The following is a 27916-nucleotide window of genomic DNA, read 5'->3' as shown; positions in this document are numbered from 1 at the left end:
CTGTTTTATCAGAGTAAGACTTCATCAACAATCAGTGCTAGATTAACATAAAGTTAAAGTTCACACCTGACTGTGTCCTCCAGGTGACGAGGAGCCCCCTGCTGTCACGTCGCTGCACTGCAGCTCCGCCACGGTCTGTAAAGCTGAGCTGCACCACCACGACCACCTGGAGCACGGCGACGGACTCTCACCTGTGGCCTCGTCGTAGGGTCAATGACAGCGTGGTGATGTCATCACAGAGACAAATGTGCGCTGAGCTTGGACCTGAACTCTCTTTTTACCTGTGATGTCATCACAAGAGGGCGCTGTGGTGGAATAAACTCAGCTCTTAGACTTTGGTACTGGCGGTTTGTGACATCTTGGTAACCACCGCTCCTGGAATCCTTCATCACCTCGTCTGGAAACAGCGCTGCCCACAGAGTTCTACAACACTGGTCCACGATCGCCGTGGTAACCGATGAGTTCTAGAACTTTTCTTCTTCTGTGGAAATGAGGGAGTTCTAGAATTTATTCCTCTGTTGTAACTCCGGGATGACTTTTCTTCTCTCTGCTGACTGTCATACACTCAGAGTTCTGGAACACTGCCCCCAGTGGCCACATGCTGCCAACAAATGGAACCAGTAATTACAGGCTTTGTGTTCAGGTGGTCGATGAATTAGAAACATGGACGCCAAAGATCAGTCATCATCGTCCTTACGATATATCAGCAATCTGAAATTCTAGATTTTCTTTTTGATAAAAAAACAAACAAAAAACAACGCAGCGGATAAAAAGAGAAGCCAACAAAGTTATGGAGTTGATGTAGTTCAACACTTGGACCTTTTGATTCCATAAGTAGCTAATGTTAATCAAGCCATGTTGTACGAGCTATGCTCTCCAACATCAGCTAACTCAACGCCTCTTACTACAGACCCGTCAGTTTCATAATCACACCATGTGTTTATGTGAAACTGGATCCATGAACTCTCAGAACGTTCGCAGACATGTTGCAGCTCCTGAACTCAGCTTACAACTATGTGAATATGATCAAATGGTCGCGTTCATGAGATCACTTCTTGTAAACATGAACATCTCGTAAACATGACCCCATGTGAAGGCACCAGTGATGACCACTGAGTTCTAGATCTCTCCTTACTATGTTTACTGGGAGTTCAGGAACATATACGTCTTGAAACAACTGAAACCACTGATTTCTTAAACAATACTCTGAAGTTACGCTTTTAACCACTGCAGGAACTCCTAAAATACTCTCCCTGTGCTCTAGAGCTTTTCACTGAAGAGTTCTAGAGCACTGTTCCCATTGACTTCTTTGACCACTAATTCTAGAACTCAGTTCCCACAGGTTGCAGTTAGCTTTGAGTTCTAGAACACAGACTTTTTCAAACATTTGTAATCACTGAATTCTTAAACACTCTGAAGTTACAGTTTTAACCACTACATCAATGATTCTAGAACCAATCTCTCTGTGTTCTAGAACTCTCTGCTGTGGAGTTCTGGAGCAGTATTGTCGGGTAACCTCCGTGTCTGTAGTAGCTAAGGTACTCAGCCCGTCTGGATGATGTTTGAAGGACTGGACCTCAGGATGCTGACAGAGCACACTGCTTCCAAACCAAAGAGCGACTCAGCACCGTGTTTGTTCTTCAGCTGAGTCATAGACAAAGTTTGACACAAGGACGTGACGCTTTAGCAGAGTTTTCAGGCACTTTTTGATGCAGTAACCCAGGAGAAGACAACACCACAGACACTTTCAGCTGTCCACGGCAACAACGTGTCAAAGGATCAACCGACTGAGATTTCTGTGTCCACACTCTGACAAAGTTTGAGATGCGAGAACTTTTCAGTTCTTAATCTATCAGTATCTACAACCAACATCACGTGAAAACCTAGAAACTTTGCTGGTTTTTAACAGTTATCGTCCATTAAACCTGATTTTTATGGTTTAAATGTTTATTGACATTGAATCTGAAAGCAGGAAGTCATGTGACGAGCACTCATAAACCACTGACCTGAAAAACTGTCCAACGTACTAAAACCTGATAATGTGATGAGGGATGGCGGAAGAGATGAAGTATGAAGTATTTGTTGGTTGAAATAAGATTTTTTTTAAATTTTCAGATTTCACTTTAACACCGTGAAGTTTTGAACGCTAAAGTTACGTTGAGTTTATTGTAACAGATTTTAAATAATAAGTTTTAACGGTACATTTAGACCCAGCGTTGACGAGGGCATTATGGAAAGTGACATTTTGTATTTATGTTGTTAACCAGGATGAGCACGGCTGATATCACAGGATTCATGATTAAAGAAAGGAGGTTCATGTTAAAACACGGATTCTCTTGGTACCATTTTTGACCTGCTTTAACTAAAAAAGGGAAAACTTTAAAAAATGTGACTTGGTTTAAACTTGGTGTATTCAGGCTGCCGTACATTCATCACTCTTTCATTCTGAGCTCCTTTTTTTAAAAAAACCTGATGACAACATTATTGTCTGTTTTGATGTTTTGAAGAGCTAAAGTGACTTTTTTTAATTTTGTCACATTTCTGTTTCCGTACGTTTGTTTTCTCTACAGCTGTGAGTCTGAAGAGGAGATTCAGCATTTCCTGTTTGTAAATAGTATTATAATTATTGTTATTCTCTCCTGGAAATGTCTGTTTTGTAAAGTTAGACTGTTGTTCATCATTTTTCTACACTTTTTAGAAACGTACTGTTTTATAGTACTCTGATGTAGGAAATAGTTATTCCATCTAATGAAATAAAACTCTTCTTTTGCAGTTTTTGCTCCGTTTCTTGATGTGTCTGTATTTAATCTTCAGGGTAGAAAGCTGCAGTTTTACAAAGTGGTGACTTTAATCATATTTCTTTCAGAGTTTTCATCGTCCCTGAGGTTTCGCTCGGCGCTGACGGAGACGTTTTTCTTTGTACAGTAGAGCACGCTCACTGACTCCTCTGATCTGAGCGCAGCGGACAGCTCCGTAGAGTCTGAGCACTGAAGCTTCAAAGGTTGAAACAACAGAAGCTCTTAAACTAACAGACAGCTGAGCTCAAAGGCACACAGTCAGGCAGACCTGGGACCTTCAAAATAAAAGCGCAGGGCTTGGTCTTTTTTTTTCTTTCATAGAGGTAAAATATGTGTAACCTAACTTTGAACAGACAGAAGAGATGTCATTTTGACATCCATCACAGTTTATCGTATCGTTTTAGGCCTTTTTTATTATTATTATTATTATTATCTATTCCTTTTATATTTGATAGTCATTTAATGAGTTTAGTTCCTCTGAGATTAAAAATCTCTTTTTCAAGAAACACACATAAGGAACAAAAGTTTCAATAAAAGATGAACTTAGAGTCAGATGTTAAACCAGGTTAACAAAAGGTCTTTAATTTTAGATTTGATGACATTTAGTGACACCAGCTCCTTCAGTATCAAGTTATTCTGCAGGAATAGTATTAATAGTTACAGGCCAAAGGTGCCAAATACCCATGAGCCTTTTCCAAAATACCATTTCTGGATAAAGATATTAAAAAAAGGCAAAAGATGGACTCACAACCCGGGGGTAAACCTCACAGCTGTGAGTCGGAGCTTTACAATAATGAACCCCGAGGACTTATATTCAGCTGTATCAATCATTTAAAGGCTTTCTGTAAAAGTATGCATTTAAGAAAAATAGCCCTTATCCAAGACAGGTTAAGAAACATATTTCTTTTTTAATACCTTTCATAAATGTATATTTCTACAGGGAAAATGCCATTAATTTGAAGATTTCATGGAATTATTTATCCTCTGACCTTTCTCTGTGATCAGCTGATTGTTTTATTTACAATATTATAAGAAAATGATCCTGTCCAATGCAAAAACAAGCTTTTTTATTTAAAAATAATGAGATTAATCAATTTATCATAATAAGAAAAGTGATTTTGGTTTTTATCTATATTTTTCTTATTGTATTTTCTGTTTTTCTGCTTTCATTTTTTGTTTTCTTCTTTTAGTTTTTTGTTTTCTTCTTTTAGTTTTTTGTTTTCATCTTTTATTTTTTGTTTTTATCTTTTATTTTTCTGTTTTTATCTTTTATTTTTCTGTTTTTATCTTTTATTTTTCTGTTTTTATCTTTTATTTTTTGTTTTTATCTTTTATTTTTCTGTTTTTATCTTTTATTTTTTGTTTTTATCTTTTATTTTTCTGTTTTTATCTTTTATTTTTCTGTTTTCCTCTTCTATTGCATCCTATTCAATGAAGATATTAGCAGGTATTAACACGTTTTATCACTGTTCACATGAGTATTGACACTTTGAGTCCGAAAACAGCTGGAAAGAAGTTTGTTGTGTTGTTATCTCGAGATTAAGAGATTATTAGAGATATAAAGAAAACAACCTGAAACTGGATAAACAATATGTGTGGATGCATGTCCGCCTAATGCTTCCATAGAAATAATGACCCAGCTGGCTTTCCATACATAACATTTCGAACGGCTCTTATTTTGAAAGTCCCACCGGAAACAGATGCTGCAGTCGAATTCCGGCTTCACAGTGAAGTGTGCAGAAAGGTTTTCTTTACAATCTCAGCGACTCACTCTGCTCAGCTGAATCTGTGGACTGAAGTTTGTCTTTGACTTTTTAAGAAGAAGAAGAAGAAGAGGAAGAAGAAAGTTTTTATTTCTGTTGTTGTTTTGTTTCTGTGCCGGCAGAGCATCAGCGAAGACGAACCACCCGTGCTCAGTGTTGACAACTTTTAAAGCAGCTGATTGTGGATCTGGTCTGGGTCTCAGGGAGGAGCTGCAGCCAGATGCAGACAGGTGATGGATGTCAGTGGGGATCAAGGTGAGAAAAAGTGATTTTATGACGTTTTTCTGAGCGGGGAAGCGGGAAAATGTGCCTGAAACGGGCGTTTTCTGAGAGTGAGTGAGAGAAGAAGAATGTGAGGAGGACAGACAGGGAGTTAACCTCTCCACTGCCTGTCTCTCTGTCTGCCTGTCTGTGTTACATCATAAAAACTGTGAGGAAATCTTCTCAGAGGAGAGGAGACCCTGACATGACTGTTTATAACTCAGAGAGAAAAAGAGGAGGAGGAGAAAAAGGGAGAAAAGATGTTTTTATTGCAGCCTGTGAGTCATGAGTTTCTCTGAGAGTGACTTTTAGTCACACACACACACTCAGAGTAAACAGTAATCTTAGCAGTTTGGTGAGAAAACTCCAGTTTGTTTGTTGTTTTTCTGTCAGCGGTGAGAAGCAGAGAAACAGACGATGAAGAGGAGTCACAGTAACATCAGTTATTTCTCTCTGTTGCTCCACAACCTGACAGAGTCATCTGAGGACACTTTAGAGACACAGGCTGTGGAGGTAATGACAGAAAAACGCTCCCAGCATCACTAGAAGTCTCATTGCTGAGAAAATCGCTCCCCACACTCCACTTTTTTCATTTTACAGAGTCTGTTTTTATCGGTGTTGATGTTTTATAAACAGTCACAGAGACAGAGTTCGGAATGATCAATACCTGATGATTACGTTTTAACTGCTCTTCAGTCAGTTTATCAGATTAATATTACAACTTCTGTCCACTGCACTGATTAAAATAGAAGTGAATTTAATAAAGCACATTTCATAATAGGTCAACTCAAATATCGGTGTCGGCTGATAAAAGCTTAAAAACACGTTTATCGGTATCGGCAGATATGAAAATTTCTGACAATATGCACAGCCGATAAGGTGCTATTCAGTTAGGATTAGTGCTGTCAGGCGATAAAAAAAAAAATCTAATTAATTACAGGATTTGTAATTAATTAATCTAATTAATCGCATTTTAATCTCATATCTGCTTAAGGTCCCAAAATAAAGAATTTGAATTCCAGGACATTAAAATTACATTAAAAGACACTAAAAAAACATTAAAAAATAAGGTGGGAATATTTACAACACATTTTTAGGTACCCTGAGGCATAAGGAACATATTAACAAAGTTTTATGGTTCTGTCTTTACAAAATCTACACAGTCCTGCACTGTGAAGAACTTTGTACAAAACACTTAATTCAAGTCTTGGATCAAAGAAAAGTGAAGTATTCTCAGTTTAACATGCTCTGAACACACAAACTGTTGCTCATCGGTGCAGAGCAGCCCCAAGCTGAAACATGACACCAGGAAGATGGAAGGAAATTTTCAAAGAATTCTTAAGATTTAAATACAGGACAAATATTGATCATTCAGGGCTTGTTTGATGTAGTAAGGAGTTTAGAATTATCTGTTTTTTACAGAATTGAGCAAACAGTTGATTTTCTGTAGATTTTCAAAAAGGACGTGTGAATAAAGGAGATTTGGACGGCAGTCCTCTCGCTTCCCCCGGTTCAAAGCACGTTGCTGACGTCAGATGTGATACATTCAGGGACCGTCGGAAGTTTGAAAATCTGACGAGAACACCTCTTTTTCCAAATTTGTAAATGCTAGACATTTGAAAATAAGTGCGTCTTTGAACATCTCGCGGGTTTGGGATTCAGATTAATCTGCGTTAATTTTTATAATGCGTCAATTTGCTGTGTCATTAATTAATCTAATTAACGCGTTAAAATGACAGGATTAGGATTATTATTATTTTCCATCTGAAAAATAAGCTCCTTAAATAAAATGTAGCACTTCATTTATTTGCTCTGCAGAGCTCTGTGTCTGTCACCAGGTTGTTACAGTAGCTCTAAAATAATCAAATGCAACTTGGTTATGTTTAAAAATGCATTGTACATTTAAAGTTCATGTTTTTTGTCTTGTTTTATGTGTGTTTCTTAAACAAATAAGACCGTCACAATAAGAGTAACATATAAATGCCAGTACAGGATAGACTTAGCTTTCTTTACAGTGAAAAAAACAAACAAACTCGTGATTATCGGTATCGGCCAAAAGGGGTTTCGATATATCGGCATATTGGATATCCGCAAAAATCCAACATCGTGCATCACTAATAAAAAACATTGGGGACAAAGAAATACAGGAGAAATCCGTTTTGAGTTTGGCTTTGGAAGTAGAGACAGCTGTGATCCTCAGGTACCATCAGGGATGGGTACTGAATTAGGTACTTTTATAGGTAACAACTAGGGATGCACGATATTGTATTTTTGCCGATATCCAATATGCCGATATATTGAAACCCTTTTTGGCCGATACCGATAATCACAAGTTTGTTTGTTATTTTCACTGTAAAGAAAGCTAAGTCTATCCTGTACTGGATTTTATATGTTACTCTTATTGTGACGGTCTTATTTGTTTAAGAAACACACATAAAACAAGACAAAAAACATGTGATTTTACCATAAATAAGAAATGTATTATTTTTTCAAACTAAAGACATTCAGTATTGAAATACAGAAAAATAATTTCTTTAGATCACATGAACTTTAAATGTACAATGCATTTTTAAACATAACCAAGTTGCATTTGATTATTTTAGAGCTACTGTAACAACCTGGTGACAGACACAGAGCTCTGCAGAGCAAATAAATGAAGTGCTACATTTTATTTAAGGAGCTTATTTTTCAGATGGAAAATAATAATAATCCTAACTGAATAGCACCTTATCAGCTGTGCTTATCGTCAGAAATTTTCATATCTGCCAATACCGATAAACGTGTTTTTAAGCTTTTATCAGTCGATACAGATATTGTGCCGATAATATCGTGCATCCCTAGTAACAACTGAATTCTGTCAAAAATACCAGGTACCAATTTACGTAAGACCAAAAGGTACCATGTTTGGGTTCCTAAATGCATCCCTAAGACTGTGAGTGAGAGGAAGAGTAGGTGATTTTCCATGCTGGACATGAACACAGCATTTCAAGGATATATATATTGAAGAATAAATATGTTGAATTGGGAAAAAATATATATTTTATTATGAAACAAATTGTTTTTTTTTTTTCTACATAAACACAAAAAGTACCAAAAATTAGTACCATTGAGAATCTGTACCGTATCATTTAAAATGTGAAAGGTACCCATCCCTAGGTACCGTACAGTAACTTAGGGCCCCCTCTTCAGACTTTGATCTGATTTTGGGATGACTAGCAAACCGTCACCTGATGACCTCAGAGCCCGGTGAGCTTGTAGTGTGTGTGTGTGTGAGCAGGTCAATAAAATACCTGGGAGCAGAACCACTCAGAGCTTTGTGGACTTATAAAAGGATTATGAAGGTGATTTTGTGTTGTACAGGAGCTAATGGTCTTTTTGTGTCTGTGAGCTGGAGTCGTCTGATAGATTAAGTCACCCAACATTAGGGATGTCCTGATCCGATACACTGATCAGTATCGGTGCCCAGTATGTCTGTTTTTGGAGGATCGGATGCTGTTGGATTCTGTTACGTGATCAGGATGATCCAGTTTTCACATTTTTTAGCACCGTCACGCTTTACTGCTGCTGTAAATCAAACTGTGTTTTGAACATGTATGGGACTACTTCTCTTTGGAAGGCAATGATAGTAAAACAGCATCTGGCATCACTTGTACAGTGAGTGTTCCTGTAAAAACTGGAATCTTATCAAGTGTTATTGTCTTATTTTCAGTAGAAAATGTCTTTTTAGACACAATATGAGCCACATTCACCTGACCAGTCCAGAAAAATGTCTTATTTCAATTAGTTAAAGACAAAATGAGGTCTGAATTGTTTGTAACAAGTTTAAAAAAACTGCCAATGAGACAAGAGAAATGTTACTGTTTTAAGGGGTTATTCTAGTTTTGAGCAAATTTCTCTTGTTCCATCAGCAGATCTTTTTTTAATTGTTACAGCAATTCAGACCTCATTTTTGTCTTTAAAAAACTTGAAATAACTCATTTTTCTGGACTGTCCAGTTGAATGTGGCTCATATGAAGCATAATTTTTTTTCCTTTACTGAGACAAAAACACTTGGTAAGATTTCTGTTTTTTGCAGTTGTTGAGTCTAACCGTGGGTGATGAATGTATGGGCTCGTTTTCTGCGTCTGTTTGGGATCTGAAGGAAATGATAAAATGCTGTCCAGGTTTTCAAAGCTGAGCTCGGGATGACTGTAAAGCTTTTGTTATTCATCTGCAGATTATAGATATTTACACATAATGCAAAATAAGAAAATGAACATCTCCATTATGATTGAAAAATCTACAAAATTCAGAAATGTTTGCACAGAAACATGGCAAACATGCTTTAATAATAAAAAAAAAAAAAAAAAAAAAAAAAAACACAATGCATGTTGCACAGTAAATACTGAATTCCAGTGATGGTAAACACATGAACGACTTGCACAAAAATAAACACAGCACTTGTAGAAAAATATATTGCACGCTAGAAAGTGTGATTAAATAAAGTTTACAACAATTTTTACAGCAGATGAAGTGATATACACACAACCAACCGTCTAAAACTCAAAGATTTTCACTTTATTATCATGAATTAAAAAGAATAAAAAACATAAATTGGTATTATTCAACTAAAATATGACAATGACGAGTGTTTTCCGTAAATAATTATCTGACTTCATGTGAACAGACTAATTGCTATTCTAGTTTTATTCACTTATTAAAGTTGAATTATTTGACTTTTTCCAGTTGTTGCATCTACATCCAGAGAATAAAGTAATACAGCAGTGCTCTTTTCTTTCTCTTTCTTTCTCTTTTCCTCATTTAAAAAATATAAACAAACACAAATCTGTTTTTATCTGTTGTTTGCTGCAGAGCAGGCGTGTGTTGTTTTGGTTCATCAGAAATTATTTCATAAAAACAGCTGAAAAACCTCCTTAACGTGCTCTAAACATGCAGATATACGATGAAGACGCTGTGGGAAGCAGGGACAGAGACAGAGCTGTAATGTTTCTTCACTTTTCTGTCCTCAGAGGTTTTTCTTTCCAGATTTCTTCCTTTTGAAACTTTCCATGTGTAAATAAAAGCCCTCTTTTCTGGACCTTCAACAAAGCCTCTTACATCATAATTAGACCTCTCACACAAAGAAGGATCCATAAAAAGGAGAAACTGTGTCTCCGTGGGGTTTCTGCGGCTCAGACAGACGTGAAGAAGAAAGGCCGGAGAGGCACAGTTTTGTTTTTATGTTTGTTTTATTCATGAGACGCCTGGCTCCGTGGATATATTTAGAGATGGTTTCAGGTTTTTATGATGGATGATCGTGCACTGGTATTGGTTTTAATGGTGTTTTTATTTGAGTTGGATTCAGACGTTTGCTAATACCAGCTCCACTAACAATGGAAAATAGTTTTTAGCTCGTTAATTCAAAGTTTGTCTTTTAGAAGTTCAACAAAAATGATGCTTAGAAAATATCACTGTTAGTGTTTATTCCATTAAGCTGTTAAAGCCAGTTATTACGGAGCAGCAAGCTCTGGTCTGTGAATTGAAAAAAATGCAGAAGCGATAAAACTGCAGTTCCTCGAGTGTCCACTAGAGGCTGGCTGTTGAGGCACCAGAAACAACATACACACCAGCTCCAAAAACAATAACTATGGGGTTTTTTTTTTCTAAAAAATTCAGCAACTTAGAGCAAAAGAAGCAAAGAACAGCCCAATTAACACCTCTGCCTGTTGACACTGTGGCAAAAACAAATGTTTGCAATGGCAGGCCCCGCCCCCTTCATCCTTCAATCAACAAAATCAACTTGTTCAACATTTTTAATTGGTCAATTAATTATTATTTATGCAGCATCTTTTGTACATCTAAATACATTTTTGTACAAAACGTAAGTAAATTATTTATTTTATATGTTTTTTTTTAGATGTATGATGCAGTTCAAAGTGTTTTACAGTGATTGAAAAAAAAATGTATAAAATCGAATAATGGCCAAATATATTTAAGCAAATGATTTTATCATACAGACTAATACACATTGATAAAAGATATTTATTAAAACAGTTTAAAAGTTAGATATGAGCTTAAATGTTGAAGATAAGATTGTAAAGAATTAAAATATATGAAATTAAACTTGTGAGCAGGGGCGTATTTAGTGGTTTGGGGGCCCAAGGCAAACCCAGTCAATGGGGCCCTCCATGTCCTTGTAACTCATCTTCCTCAGAGCTAGACTGGCCTTCCCTGGGTCCACTGTCTCTTTCCCAGAATCAAGGCATGAGACAGTGCTAATCTTGTACATGGTAACTTAACTCAACTAAATGCATTTCCTCGAGTTCTGTACTTTAGTTTGATTTAGAAAAAAAGTGAATACATCATTTAGTCCACTTTGTCCTGGATTTGAAATCTTTTATGGTCAATTGACAGCTTATTTGTCCCACAGTGGGGAATTTACAGAGTAACAGGAGCAAACAAGAAAGTATGAAGTGAAAAACATTGCAATAGGTAAATATTGAAAAAAATAATTTAGTAAAGAAAAAAATATGTAAATATCAAGCACAACATAAAACTGGAAAAAAATCTACTGAAAGAGGTGATATTTACAGTTACCATACTTTTTGGTACGTTTATTTTAAAGTTAATGTATTTTTATTTGACCCCCTGTCCAGTGAGTCATGTTTCCAAAAAAGAGATTTTGTACAATAATGTTTATCACCAACTCAAAAAGTTTGATTTTGAGAAAATGATCCTGTTTCCTGGGCTAGATAAAGTCCTTAAAATCCTAAAAGTCTTATATGTTTATCTCAGATCTCAGAGCAACATTGGTTTTATTTCTGACTTAGTTGAAAATAAGAAAAAAATGGGGGGAAAAAAGTGTTTTTTACCACTTTCTTCCTGAATCAAATTTTCAGATGTGTGGTAACATGGAATAGCCCATTGAATAAGAATGGAGGGGGAGTACCCAAAACCATCATTAAAGATTAAGCCTTTTGATGGATTTTGAAGCATGTGAAGTAAGATTTAGAAAAAAGAAATGTTTTCAATTGAAGAGAACTTCATAAATCAGTTTTTAAGAGATGCTTTTGGGGGCCCCTGGGAATCTTGGGGCCCCAGGCATCTGCCTGTGTTTGCCTAATTGTAGCTACGCCCTTGCTTGTGAGATTTGTGAGAGGAATGCTCAGAGCATTGATCTCTGAATGAAAAGAAACTCAAACAGAAGCAGCGCGTGGTCCACGTGAGCTCAGACGTCGTAATAAAAGCTGGAACAGTCGGTGTGGTGGTTTGGAGGAATGTTGTTCTGCTGCTGAACGGGAACAAAGAGGAAGTTTTTTTTCTGACTGTTCTCAAACTAATCATCATGTTTGAATGTGCAGTATGCGGCCCTGCTGGTTCAGGGTGTGTGTGTGAGTGTGTGTGTGTGTGATGTTAACATGTTGACTGGATCAAATGTCAGCTCTAGTTCAGAGAATCACAGTGAAGCATGCTGGGATTTTTCATTCAGGACTGTTCTCATTAAAATCCTCCTTTGCATGTGGTGTGTTTGTGTTTGGTGGTTTTGTTCTTTTCTGGGAGCTAACATGGAAGGCCAAAGCCTGAGGCAGGGAGAGCAGCAGCAAAGACCCACAAGAGTACAGAACAGAGCCAGCTTCTATAATTCTACAGTTTCATTCAGCTGACGCTTTGGTCCAAAGCGACGTACAACACAAGCAAGAATTCATTTTTTATTACGTAGGATAATGCGTCCATAACCAACCACAGTTTTCTATGTTTCAAAAACATAGGAAACAAAAAAAAGGAGCAAACCACATAAAATGAAAATAATAACAATAATAATAATAATAATAGTATCACTGTTATAATGGTAGCTACAAGCAGGGTCTTCTGATGCATAAGAGCTCATATAATAAAGAGTATGGTGGATAGATAGACATGAATGTAAGAAAAAAAAATTGACACTGACTAAGGGACAGCAGGCAACTGAAGCTTTTCCTTAATAACTAACCACAGTTCATCACGGCAACAATGTATCTCAACATTCAACAACATTCAATGATCAGAGATAAATATTGACTAAGAGCCGGGTCTCAGACCTTCTGGATCATTCTCCCTCTGAGGACAAAGAGGAGAAGGCTCAGATTAAGGGTCTAAGTGTTCCCTGAACAGATGAGTCTTCAGAAATCTTAAAGTAGAAAGGGAGGACAAGAGTCTGGCTCGAGATTTGGAGCTTCAGTGAAAATTAGGGATTGGTATTGATCACAACGCCCTTATTATTCTGCTTATTGATTTGATTCTTTGGCGATTCCCTGATCAATTCTTCCTATGAATTTTCCCTGAACAAAAAGCAGCTTTACGGGTTTTCTGTGTCAACAACATTAAATTGAGTTTATCAGTTAATAAATGTAAGATTAGTCTCGGGATCTGGATATCTCTGGATGTAAACAAATACAAACAAGTAAATATCACATGTCACGCGACGATGTACTATTTTGTTATATGATGTTGACTGAAACAGGCCATCTGGTTTCTTGACGTGGTTAGAGCAAAGCTTTGAGCCTTAGTTATGCTAAAATTAGCCATTAGCCTGCCTAGAAAACATTTACCTGTTCTTGTTTTAACATTTGGATTTTTTTGTGTTACTAACAGAGAGTAACTGTGATATGTTTCTGCAATGAAAGTTGAAATTCTGTTGTAAAAAAGTCATACTGATGTATGCTAATTGCTAGCATATCAATGCAGTTTTCCGTATGCATTAGCATCAAGCTAGCACTATGATTTCTACATGTTTTTTGGTAAATAAGGAGATGTGTAACATGTTGAATGTGTTGAATAGGAATCTAGTGTGAGAGAGTGATGCTCGTTTCTTTGTGAGTTTAGTTCAGCAGAAAATCCTGTGTCAGAGTTTTCTTGGGAAACTGTCATTTATGTGCTAAGCTAAGCTAGCTGTAGCAGAATAGTTGACGTGAGGTCCGGCAGATCTGGCATAATGTAAAGAATCAATCGTTAAGTATTAAGGCTGATAATGTCGATGGATTTAAACATTGCTAATTGATTCTTGTAAATGGTTTTCGATACTCATCCCTGGTGAAAATACAACCCTGATGAAATTAGACAGAGCATCAAAGGAGGAGCTGGTAAGGGTTTGCAGGGGAAACAGGAAGAGTATGCAGGATAAATAAGTTAAACTAGAACAAACTTTTCACCGCTGGATGATTGAATGGGTAGATTGAAAACCAGTCAAACAAATACGAAGAACGTCAGAGATTTCCAGAAAAGAGATTGCTAATTAGCGAGAATTAAGTCTAACATTTACAAGAACAAATACTTGGATAGTTAAAGAATAACTTTGGTCTATGGTTTGTCTAAGAGTGCGTGGAGAAAAAAAGGTTAAGGAAAGACTGAAATAGACAGATCAATAAATAAAGGAAAAGTCTGTGAAAGTGCTTAGGAGCTGTTTGTGATCTATTCGGAGAGGAGACGGGTGATTTCCTGGTTTTGGAGCTGGATCAGGTCTGGGTTGGAGGGTCTGACCTGGATCATCCTCTCTCTGTCAGAGTCAGAGCAGGTTGGAGTTTCCTCCTCCTCCTCCTGTTTCCTGAACGACGTCCTCACTTCATGTTTTCCACAGCAGGAAGTGATCTCACCCCACCTGAGCGAGATAACAGCGACTCATGCTAACACGCTCTGAGTCACTCCATGATGTCAGCTAAGCTGTTTGTTGGTTTGAAACCCAAGACATCAAAGATTCGAGGTGTGTTTGCCATCACCACCCTGAGCGGAGTTATCTGTTTCATTACGGAGCTAAGATTAAAACAAGGAAACATAAAAGCAGGTTCAACCCCTGAATCTGAATGTCTAATGTCAGTTTTTGAAAATAACGCCTCGTCCTCTTCCTGAACGCTGAAGCTGGTTTGGGTTTTTAGTTTGAAACAGTTCAGTTAGAGAAGATTAAAACCAGATGAGGGTGAAAGATTCAACAAGAGGAGAAAGAGAAAGAGGGGCCTGCAGCCAAACACACCTCTGAACTGAATTAACTGAGTGGGAGTGTGTGTGTGTGTGTGTGTGTGTGTGTGTGTGTGTGTGTGTGTGAGCGTGTGTGTCCAGGGTGGGATCCTTTTCCCTGCAACTCCCAGGAACAAATGACTCACACACGTGACGTAAACACATTTAATGTACACACACACACACACACACACACAGAGCAGAGTCAGATCACATCAGTTTAACAGTTAGCATATTAGCGTGTTAGCATCTATTAGCATTGGTTTCTCAGAATCCATCTGTCTGAATCCTGATCACAAAGTCAGAGTTTTTAAAGTGTCAAACTTTTTCTTTTTACCAACCTTTCCTCCAGAAAATGATTTTTCAGTGGCCCTTACCCTTCTTTGCTGAGCGATTTTGCCTGAAATTAGCTGACAAGTAGAAAAACATTGCCCTCCGTGGAGGTTTTAAAGGCTCAGTGTGTGTGTGAGTGTGTGTGTGTGTGTGTGTTTCCTCAAAGGTCACAGAGGTCAGGAAACAGAACATGTCAGGGTTTCACTTTCTATCCATAAATCCTTCACTCCATCCCCGACTCCAGTTCCCTCCATTTTCACTCTGAGTGTTCCGTCAGGCATTCTAGAATGAGAGAATGTTCCAGAACACATTTTAATCATAGTCTCTGTGATGTCACCCGTGTGTTCCTGAAACAGTAAAATGAAGCCAATCCACGGACGCAGCCACATGTGATATGATGCAGGCCTTGAGCAGTCATGTGACCTGCGCTGTGTCTCTGATTGGACGATCAATTTTTGGCTTGGTGTGTATGAGGTTTCCGGTCTTTCTGCAGCCAGTCTCAAGCGGATCCTCGATGTACAGTAACTTTTAGCACTTCAGCAAAGGATTCATTTTTCTAAACCTGGTGTTGCCCCTTGATTTTAATGGGTTGCTAGGCAACATTTGTGGCATCGTCCAATGAGGCGCTCTCTTACAGAAGGTTCCGTAAGTACCTAGATGTAAACATTCAAAATAACTCAGTTAGCTTCAGATACACCCTGAAACTCACCTTAAAAATGAATTTCAAGTCTTTTAAAATAAATTTTATTGCTTGTTCTTGTCTTTGTGTAAATGTATGACCCATTCTTTTTATTTTTCAGGCCATTTATCTCACCTGGTTATCAAAAAGCACTCTATAATAAAGTTAATATCATTGAAGTTACTATTAGTGTGAATCTTTTTTTTAAAGTGCTTTTTCGAAATTTGGTAGAATTTCAGATAAATTATAATTTTTATGATTTTTTAAATTCAAATTCAAAGAACATTTTGACAAAATATATTGCATCAGGTTTTCTCAAGGCTATTTAATATTTCACTTTTTTTTACTTTGCTTAAGATCTTTCAGAAATAAGATATAAGTAGATACATCTAAGTTATTATCCAGGTTAAAAGACAGAAATGCAATAAATTTTCTAAAATAACAAATAATACAAACAAAACCCCTGAACTTGTAATAAAACTAAGTCGAATTTTTGCAATAGATGCCAAAAGCATTTCAGAGTTATACCAACTTGTTTAATTTTTTTAAGTCAATTTATTTTTATTTATATAGCACCTGTTGTACAAAATACTATTCAAAGTGCTTTACAGTAACTGAAAAAAATATGTAAAATAGAATAATGACAAAAGACATTTTGACCAAAAGTTTTAGGGCAGGGAATAATGTAAACAGATAAAAATATTCATTAAAATAATTTAAAAGTTTGAAATGAGCTGAAATGTTTAAAAAAAGATTGTTAAGAATTAAAACAAATGAAAATAAATTTAAATAGATAAAAAAGTAAGGTTAAAAGTTGATGAAAAATACAAGTACTAAAAATACCAAGCTGCTAAAAATAATTAAATGAGGAATAGAAAAAAAATGCTGTGTTGTAAAAATGCGTCATGTTAACGTGTTATAAAATAAAGTCTGACTCGAGTCTTTTCTCACAGTTGTGTAGATTTTATTGCTCCTGCTCAGACAGCGTAACCTGTTAGCTTTAATGTTAGAACAAAGAGCTCTGACGCCAGGTTATTTACAGCTCCATTCAGTAAGAATACCTGCAGAGGGAGGCGCTGTGACCTTCATCAAAGTTATTACATAAATGAAATGATAGTAATACATGTCGATGTGTTGACGTGTTGACAGTTCGATGTGACACGCATGTGTGCAGTCAGAAGTGATTGATTATTAAATCACATGTGAAAAGTTTTCATTCATAGAAAAACAAGTTTTATGAAATCGTAAATTTTTCCTCATGTGAAGTTGTGTATTTTCACATGCTGGTGGATTGAGGTGTAAAAAGAAGAATGTCAGGTGTGAATCTTGCAGAATCGAGTTAAACCATTATCCAGTGGAAAAGTTTTATTTTCATTAAAAATTTAACAAGAAAAGCTAAGGAAAGCTTGGATGCAAAACCCCTCAGGTATTAACAGTAACTAGAATTATTTCCTCCAGTAAAACAAGTAAATGACCTGTTTATTACAGGGTTCACTGGAGCTGTAGGAGTTAACAGTCTATTACACTGAAGAAGGTTGTTGAACAATAATAGTTTTAATGCATAATAATAATAAAGATTTAAATGTACATAGCACACTAGATAATATAAATTTCACCTCTAAAATGTTAACTGCACAGTGAAAATGCACTGTAAAATTAAAATTGTACTATAAATAATGTTAATTTCACATTTATATAGATTTTTCCATAACACAGTGTGTGCTATCCAGTTATACCTTTATACATCAGGGGAAAATATAGTGTGAGAATTGTTGATGTGAGCTTCATGGACAATAACTGAAAGACAATGAACACCATACAGTGTGTCACACACTCAGGTACATACCAGAGGGTGTGTGTGTGTGTGTGTGTGATTATGATGATGTAATATGTTCATGGTTTAATGAGGCTGTTACTGCCCTGTTGTGTTTCTTTATTTGGCATTAGGGAGCCTGTAGTTATTTCATAGTTCACATGTAGGGACTTAAAACCACCAGCAGGAGGAGCTGTGGTCCAAACTTAATCACAGATTTTACTTCCTGTGCCCAGATGGAGTGGTAGATTCCTGCTGGAGAACACGGGACTTTAGAGAGTGATATTCTTAGCTGTAATCATTTCTTCTTTTAATTTCTGATCCTTTTTTTAATCATAATGACACAGAGCTCTGTGTCTGAATGATTTCTAATGTTGGGGTGCATGTTGTAGGATGCTTTAGCAGTCTGATTTGAAAAACAATGTAAAAGATAAAAATAAAACAGCATACACTCATTTCTGTTAATATCTTTTATAACGTTTTAATGCTTTAAAGGACAATAAAGATATTTTAAGGGTCTTATTAATAAGAATTGCACATAAAAAAGTCATGCGCTAAAAAATGGAGTAAAAATGGAGTATTTTGACTTGTGAATAAGGACAACCTGTTCTTTCGATCAATGCTGAATGAATCCATTTAAATGTAAGGAGTGCAGATGTGTGTGTGTGTGTGTGTGTGTGTGTTTGTGTTTATGAGTGTGTGTGTGTGTAGGTGTAGGCACTTAACCTATTAACTTAACCCTCTATGGTACCTTGTTGCCTCTAGGTGACATAGCCACTTTTTTAGCCTTTTACAATCAAACAGCACATCCCATTTGTCATAAAATACTTTTTTTTAAAAAAAAAGAAAAAAGAAAAGACCTTAAGGAACCAGACTTTCTTGCAAGGACAAACTCAGCCAATACTCTCCTCAAAACTGCCCAATAATTTTTTTTCCCCGGGCCTTTCTCAGTCTAGAAAAAATATGTTTGTGTTAGCAGGTAAGCTAGCTTCATTTCCATTTTAATGAACTTTATTTGCGAATTGGCATTAGTTGCCCCGCTGTGGCTGCCTGTTGCAGCAGCTCTCTTGTCCTTGTCCATTTCTTGTAATTTTTTTTGTCTCTTTTTTTAATCATCTTTTTATTTGGAGTAGATCATTACTTTGGTTCATTTGTTGGTCATGGACACCAAACTGGTTTTGTCTTCAGTGATATTTTTACTATTTTTGCTCCTGTGTTTGTCTGGAGATCCTACATGTAACCATGGCTGCATTGTTTACATGTGAAATCAGCTGTTAGCAGCCTGTAGCATGTCAGTGCTAGCTGGTGCTAGGCCAGATGTTTCCCCACAAGGTGAGGAGAAGGAGGTGAGAACGACGTAAGCTAAGAGGTGACGACATGGACCTGTCCTTCCATCCATCGTTATTGGGAACGTAAGATCTATCTCCAATAAGATGGACGAGCTAGCCGTGCTAACCCAGCAACAGAGGGAATACCAGAGGGCAGAGTAGCTGATGAATGAATGAACGATGGACAAGCTGTCAGCATCTATTTTCTTATGGACCTTTTAGCACTTTCTATACACTTTCTTACTTTTGTTTTATTGATTGCTGCTGTGACTCCTCCTGAATTTCCCCTTGGAGATAAATAAAGTGTTTTCTAATCTATTCTATTCTAATTAATGAAAACGTAAAAATGCAGACAGAAAGTAGAATTAGCACAGATATTTAATCTCTCCTTCCCAATTCCTTTCCTTCAGGCCGAGGCTTCAGAAGAAGACGTCCCCCTTCCCTCTTCCCTCTCCTGACGCCTGGTCCCTCAGAGGGGTAAGACCAACAGTTTGTGTATTTATTTGCTACACATCTGCATGGAAACTGAACATTGCTGAATGCTATAGAAGTTTAAACCTGTTTCATGCTGGAGAAACTGCAGTTTTGAATACTTCAGCTTCATTTTTTAGAAGAAGAACAAACGCCATCAGGCTCCTGAATCTGGAAACACCATCATATGAAAGTTTTCACCTGATGATGATTGAAGACTCTGGTTGTAAAATGTCCCTCTAAGCGAGTGTGTGTTGTGTGTGTTAGCTGGTAAAAATAGATGATGTACAGCAGAGTTTTTGGTGTTTGTGTGTCTTCAGCGCTGGTGTCTCCGTGTCTCCTGTAGCTCCTAATTATAGACGGCCTGTTTCCCCCCCAACCACCGTCACTTCCTGTTTGTCCAATGGGAACTGAGTGGACACACACTCAAAACACACACACTCATTGTGAAGGGTTCCTCTTCCTGAGTCTGCAGATCCACTCAGAGAGGAGGTGAAGCTGAGGAGGCTCAGACGCTGGCTGAGGAGCACAGAGAGAGGAGGGCAGGTAGAGAAAAGAGGAGGAAAGAGACTGACCGTGGAGGAGAGGAGGTGACTAACAGAGATGTGACTGTGAAGGAGGTTAGGAGAGGAGAGGACAGCTGTGACCTGGAGGAGAAGAAGGAGAAGGAGGAGTAGCATCATCAGATGTGTGTTTGCAGACTCAGCAGAGTTCAGCCACTCGTCGTTTGAGGATCTGGTCTGATGATGGGCTGCTGTCTGTTTGTTTACTATCGGGTGAGTCTGAGCGTCCGCGGGAAGAAAACAAACAACAGGAGCGTTCAGAGAGCACGACGAAGTAGAAAAGAAACATGTGAACAAACATTTCTTTCTTCCAGGAGTGTGTTGCAGAAGATTTCCTCTGTTTGTCTGAGATTAATCCAGTTTAGTCCGTAGATACTCGTTATAACAAGCAACATTCGCGGCTTTGTTACTTCTTTGTTGGTTTTGCACGTGCACGTTTTCAGACATCCCTTCAGACCGGATGTTGCAGAGTTTCTCTAACACCAGCAGGGTCCATGTGGCCACTGTCTGCTGCGTTCAGCCTCGCTAGCATCGTTTGTTGCAGCCAGTTGACGCTGAATCTATCAGAATGTTTTAATTCATTTGTGCAAATTTAGAGCAGGAAATAATTAGTTTAATGAGATAAATCTGGATTCAGGAGGGACATGTTGCACTCTTATACGTTTCTTAATTGCAGTTCCATGTTGTGATTACACAACAGTCATCATGCATTTCATGTTTTATTCAAATGTTTGTCTTTTTCACTGTTTCAGCTGCACTAAACTTGCAAAGCAATGTTTTTTAAAAGTCTAATATCTTTGCAAACTGATCTCTGCTCATATTCATGCTCCATGCCTTCCTTTAAGATCACTGTGGTCGGCTCTTTGGTCACATGTCATCACCAAAATCTTCCTTCTGAAGACTTTAACTCACTCAGAGGCAAAGTTTGTGTGAGAAAAACTTCACATTTATTTGACATTCTTGAAAGAAAAATGAAGAAACACAAATGTGTGACAAGGTTTTTACTCCAGGTGTGTTGTGATGTTTCACTGACACGTTAAACTAAAAAAAAAACAGATTAATGTAGTAAATTTTAAAGTGTTTGAAAAAGTTTTTAAATCTGTTGTACGTGAGTAAACGAACGTGAAAAGTTCATGTTTGCTCCGACTGTTCCTCAGTCGTCTCTAACAAAGCCTCGTAAAGATGGAAAAGGTCACGGCCGGGGTTGTTAACAGACCATATAAGGTCATGACTCCCCCAGGCTCCGCCCCCTCCTCCCCTCTGTTTCCATAGTGACAGTGAGTTAAAGGTAAAGTCTGCCAAATTATATAACGTCCGTCCCAGAACAAAGTCTGAACACAAAGAGGACAAACACGGCACTTCCTGTCATTGTTACACACAACTACACACAGATACACACTAATACACATCAATACACACTACACACCAATACACACTAATACACACCAGTAACCACTAATACATACACCAACACAACACTTCACAACACTATACACTAATACACATCACTACACAACACTACACACCAATACACAACACTATACAACGCTATACAGTAATAAACACCACTATAGACTATTACACACAAATACACACAAATACAAACAACACACCAGTGCACAGAACTACTCACTAATATACACTACTACACAATACTACACGAGTATATACAACACTTAACACCACAACACAAACACACCAATACACTAATACACACCACTACACAACTATATACAACACTACACAGCCCCACACCACTATATCTGTACTACACAACACTACTTAAGTATATACAACACTACACACACACAACACTTAATACCACAACACATTAATACACACACAACACACTAAAACATACCAATACACACCACTACACGCTAATACAAATCAGCTCTACACAACACTCCATAACACCACACACCAATACACACAACAACACATAAACACAACACTGCGCACCAATACACACCACAACACACAAATACACACTAATACACACCACTACACAACACTACACAACACTAAACAACTAAAACACAACTATATACAACACTACACAACACTTAACACCACAACACACCAAAAAACACCACCACACACCAATACACATCAACACACAACACTTCAGAACATTACACAACTCTACACAACACTCCGTACAACTAAACACTAATACACAACACTACACGCTAATACACAACACTGCACACCAATACACACTAAAACACACGAATACACAACACTACACAACACTTAACAACACACAACACCACTTCACACCACTACACACCACTTCACACCACTACACACCAATACACACCACTACACACCAATACACACCACTACACACCACTACACACCACTACACACCACTACACACCACTACACACCAATACACACCACTACACACCAAGACACACCACTACACACCAATACACACCAATACACACCAATACACACCAATACACACCACTACACACCAATACACACCACTACACACCACTACACTCCACTCAAAACCAATACACACCACTACACATGAATACACACCACTACACACCACTACACACCAATACACACCAATACACACCAATACACTCTACTTAAAACCAATACACTCCACTACACACCAATACACACCAATACACTCTACTTAAAACCAATACACACCACTACACACCAATACACACCAATACACTCTACTTAAAACCAATACACACCACTACACACCAATACACACCACTACACACCAATACACACCACTACACATCAATACACACCACTACACACCAATACACACCACTACACACCAATACACTCCACTCAAAACCAATACACACCACTACACATGAATACACACCACTACACTCCACTGCACACCACTACACACCAATACACACCACTACATCCCAATACACACCACTACACACCACTACACACCAATACACACCACTACATCCCAATACACACCACTACACACCAATACACACCACTACACACTTATACACACCACTACACACTAATACACACCACTACACACCAATACACACCACTACACATGAATACACACCACTACACACCACTACACTCCACTACACACCAATACACACCAATACACTCTACTTAAAACCAATACACACCACTACACATGAATACACACCACTACACACCACTACACACTAATACACACCACTACACACCAATACACACCACTACACACTAATACACACCACTACACACCAATACACACCACTACACACTAATACACACCACTACACACTAATACACACTTACACACAACACTTCACAATACTACACACTAATACACAACACGCTTCACCTCCTTCTCCTTCACCTGCTCCCCAACGAAACATGCTCTCCACATGCTTCACCTCTTCCCTCATTCTCCTTCACCTCCTCCCTCATTCTCCTTCACCTCCTCCTGCCTCCTACTAAACCTACACAACATGCACCCTACATCCTACACCTCCTCTATCACCTCCTACACCCACACAACATGCTCCCTTTGTCCTTTAACTGCTCCTGCTTCCTCCTCCTGTCGTCTACATGCACCCCACATCCCACACCTCCTCCTGCCTCCTCCTTCACCTCCTTCTTCACCTTCTTCACCTACACAACGTGTTCCTAACACCCTTCACCTCCTCCTCCTGCCTCCTCTTTTTTTAACTGCTACTCCACACCCTTCATCTTCTCTGATGAGATTTCTCCTTTTCCACCTCCTCATCATCCTCAGTCTCCTTTCTTCACCTCCAGCTCCTCCCAAGCTCCTCCATGTACTAAAGCCTGTCCTTCTCTGCCTCCTGCCCCCTCCTTCTCCTCCCTAATTCTGTTTTCTGTTCCTACTCTTTTTCAAGATCCCCTGCATCCCTTTCTCCTCCTCCTCCTCCTCCTCCTCCTCCTAAACATCCTCATCTTTTTACATCCTTCTCCCTGTCTTCTCCCTCCTCATCCAGCTTTTTCTCCTCCTCATTCTACTCCTCATTCTTCTCCTCCCATTTCACTCCTTCCTCCCCACATCCTTCTCTGTCTCTTCCCACCTCCTACTCCTCCTCTACTCCCCTAATCCTTCTCCTGTTCCTCCTTTTATTGATTTCTCCCCTGACCTCCTGTCCTTCCACCTCCTTTTTCTCCTCCATTCCCCACCAACTCCTCCACCTCTTCTTCCTCCCACACCTCCTTCCCCTGCTCCTCATCTTCCTCCTCCTTTGTGTCTCACTCACCTCCTGCTTTTCCTTTTCATCCTCAGTCCATGCACCTCCTCCTTTTCTCTTTTTCTTGTACTCCTTCCTCCTCTCCATTCTCCTCCTCTGCTTTCACTGCACCTCCCCTTCCTCCTCATTCAGCAGCTCCATATCACCCCCTCCTTCTCCTTCATCTGGTCCTCCTCCTCTTCCTGTTTGTTTCATATCAGTGTTTCTCCTCCTCCTTTATCTCCTGTCTCCTCCCATTCTTCTCACCTTGCTCTTTCTCCTTCACCTCCTTTCCTCTCTCCTTAGCCTCCTCTCCTTTCGCTCTATATATCTTCTCCTTCCTTATCTGACCTCCTCCTCCCCTTCTCTCCTTGTCTCCTTTCTTTACGACCCTCTCCATCCTCTCTCCTTCTTTATCTGCTGCCTTTCCTTCCTCCCCCTCTTCCTCCTCCTCTTCCTCCTCCTTATCCTCCTCCACACACAGCTGTTTGCCCTCGCTGACCCGACTCATCAGGTGTGATTTCTTCCTGTTTTCCTCGTCGCCGTGGTAACAGACAGGAAGTGTTTGGGTTCACTCACATGTAGAGCTGCACATAAACAACAGACGTGTCACAGTTTTTTGTTCACAGTGAACGTGTGAATTCATGAAGTATCATATATCCTTACCTGTTCTCCATCTCACCTGTGCTCTTTGTGTGTGTGTGTGTGTGTGTGTGTGTGTGTGTGTGTGTGTGTGTGTGTGTGTGTGTGTGTTACAGAAGAAGAGGAAGCAGGCCAGCAGAGATGCAGACTCCCTCAGTCTCTGCAGTCTGGACATCAACGTGAGTTCACCTCCTCTGAAATAACTCAAAGTTCACAGACTCTTATCTTTTCTCCTCACATTTTCCTCTCCTCCCTCTGCTCCTCATGTTCAGTATCCCTTCCTCCCTCTCTCCTTTTTTTTCCTCCTGTTCTCTTGAACGTTGACGTTAGCTGTGATGACAGACAGGACCCAGACCTCTTGTTTCTTGTTTATGATTTGTTGCTGTTTTCAATCAGTGATTTTAGGATATATTTACATGCAGGAAACACTAATGTCTATAAAACTTTTTTCCCATTCTATCCTGTTTGTTTCTATAAACATCTTTTCAATTCTGCACTATTCTACAGTATGATTTTTTTTCTATTATATCATTCCATCAGATTCTATTCTGTAACTACTTTATTCTACACTCTGACATTCTATTCTTTTCTTTCCTGTTTGTTTCTGTAATCATTTTCTGTTCTATTATGTTATTTTCTACAATTTTATATGATTTTTTCTCAATATGTTATTCTATTCCATACATTACTTTTTTTCTTTTCATGTTTTTGTTCCTTTCTATTTTATTTTATTTTATTAGTTTTGAATTTTCTACCCTTGAATATTCATTTTTACCTTGTGTGTTTCATTAGATACTTTCTATTCTACTCTGTTCTACAGAATTATTTGATTTGATTTCAGTCAGTAACTTTCTCTTGTCTTCTCTTGTCTTCTCTTCTCTTCGATGTAAATCTATCCTCTACCATCCTGTTTGATTCTATAATTAATTCTATTTCAATTTTTATTGTATTCTGCTCTGCTCTTTTCTACTTGCCACGTTTCTTTTATCCCTTCCTATTCTATAGTATTCTATAATTATATTCAGTTTATTAAGGCTAGGAGGATATGCTTTTCTCCTGATTTGATTCTTTTATGATTTTTGTGGTGCCAATTTGAATTATATTACAATACTTTGATATTTCAGATTTTTGTAATTTTTAGTTTGCTTTTTAACACCAGCCCATGAGAAAAAAAGTTGATGGTGATGATGTCTACAGATATCAGGAGTCAATTGACTTAAATTTGAGTCAATAGCTGTTTTCTCAAACCTCTTACTTCACTGGCAGTTCCTACTAATTTAGCCTAAACTCAGTCTGTAGTGGTCAGTTTGTGAAAACTTGCAAAATCTGCAGTATACTAAAAATCCCCAAATGTCCTACCGAGCCAGGAAAATTTCTCAGTATGCAACAGACCAGTCTACCTGGCAAACTGTTTCCCACAATGCACAGCGCTGATGCTGTTTGCATCATAGACTGTATAGAACATGGACGTAGTCTCACCAATGTCACCCGTCTATTTCTGAAACAGAAAATGAAGCAGATCGGCTATCGCGGCCATATTGGTAGTGGCAAGGGCTTCGCCTACAGCCATAGGGCGCCTGTCGGTCGCGTGACTCTCAGCTGTGCTTCTTATTGGGGGAGCTTGTGATCTTAATATTCTCTGAACGGCCAAGTTAGAAAAAAAATCCCCCCCCGTACAGTGGGAGCTGGTAGTAAAATTAGCGACTCAGACAGGAGACGTTTTTTGAACCAGGCTGTAAATAGGTTAATTTCTGCTTTGAAAACAGCTTTTTTTGGCTTGGTGTGTTTGTGACTTCCTGTACTTCCAGAGCCAGCTTCAAGCGAACACACGAGAAACAGCAGATTTTAGCACTTCAGCATTGTCTCATATTCTCAGACCGGAGGTTGCCGCTTGGTTTGTATATGTTGGTGGCAGGTTTTGGTTTATTACCTCCATCTACTGGAATGAGTCAACATTACAACTACAATACAACAACACTAATGTCAGATGGTCTCTGAGATAGAAGAGGAGTCATGTGAAAAGCTCTATTAAAATTGTCACTTTTGAAGTTTGGAAATGTGTCATAAAGTTTTTGGCTGACCTCTGTTGGGTTTATACTTGGACAGCACAATGATGTGATCTTATCATGAGTTATTTCTCTGATGTGGTTCTGATGATGGATGGAGTCCTGTGGGTTAGGAAGTGATGCTGCTTCGCTGTTTCTCTTGATAAAACTCCTAAACACAGATTTCAAATGCCACTTTCTCTTCTGGATGCTGATATTTGGAGCTTTAAAGAGCAAAATAACACTCGACCACGTTAATCACCCTGAGTCTGCTCCACATTCAATCATGACAGGTGTGCAAACACTTTAAAGTAGGCCAGAATCTAAATATCACGTTTACACCCAGTGTAACTCTCTAAAGCTTGGTTAAATGTGTTGATGCTGAAAATCTTTGATTTCTAAAGGGTTAGGAAATGTGCTTTGTGTACTCAGGGTCACTTGGCTGCAGTTTTCCTTTTGGCTGACATCTCTGGAGCTTTGTGATGTTTCTTGGTGAAACACTGCCACCTGCTGACCAGTGTTGGCATTTAAAAAAACTCCTAAGCAAACTAATGCATTGGATTTTAATTAAAGTAATCTCACAAGTTTCTCCCTTGTTTTATATTACCTCAGGTATCAGTGATGTTTGTCTGAGAGAAGAGATTATTGTTTCTTTGGTTATCATATTTTTGTTGGGAATTAAGTTTTAACTCTTCATAACACTTGATCTAAGTATGGAACCCCAAAAGATTCATAATTAAATAAATAAAAACAGCATTTTGAAATAAATACCATTTTGATAATTTGGCCATTAAATTCTAAAATATGGCAATATTATTATGAAATATGTTTTATTATTCTTTAATATTGATTTTTTATAATTAAATATTTGATACCTATTATTGTAACAATTTCATACTTTTTTAAAATAATGACTTAAGTTTATTTTTCAAGCTTTTATAAAAAAAAAAATCTGTTATTTACAAAGTCAATATTTATTTAATGTCATTTTTCAGCATAATGACTTGGTCTGTCATTATTTTGAAAGATATGAAATTGTT

General features: G+C 38.1%; 2 protein-coding genes across 2 annotated transcripts in view; both read left to right on the top strand.

The window, feature by feature from the left end:
• The window catches only part of il17rd (interleukin 17 receptor D), a 39545-nt gene extending 36889 nt beyond the window's left edge, over nt 1-2656 (top strand). The window contains exon 16 of the mRNA XM_074675693.1: nt 84-2656. Within this exon, the coding sequence (XP_074531794.1) occupies nt 84-208 (125 nt within the window). The 3' untranslated portion in view covers nt 209-2656. The remainder of the gene's footprint in view (nt 1-83) is intronic.
• A 1855-nt stretch (nt 2657-4511) lies between these two features.
• The window catches only part of arhgef3 (Rho guanine nucleotide exchange factor (GEF) 3), a 44962-nt gene continuing 21557 nt past the window's right edge, over nt 4512-27916 (top strand). The window contains exons 1-3 of the mRNA XM_074665476.1: nt 4512-4816; nt 19352-19418; nt 24948-25010. Of these exons, the coding sequence (XP_074521577.1) occupies nt 4782-4816; nt 19352-19418; nt 24948-25010 (165 nt within the window). The 5' untranslated portion in view covers nt 4512-4781. The remainder of the gene's footprint in view (nt 4817-19351; nt 19419-24947; nt 25011-27916) is intronic.

Source organism: Halichoeres trimaculatus, unplaced genomic scaffold (assembly GCF_033239565.1).
Source record: "Halichoeres trimaculatus isolate MK-OKI-2021-1 unplaced genomic scaffold, fHalTri1.1 fHalTri1_scaffold_1, whole genome shotgun sequence".
Classification (NCBI taxonomy): domain Eukaryota; kingdom Metazoa; phylum Chordata; class Actinopteri; order Labriformes; family Labridae; genus Halichoeres; species Halichoeres trimaculatus.
This window is presented reverse-complemented; position numbering and strand designations above follow the sequence as displayed.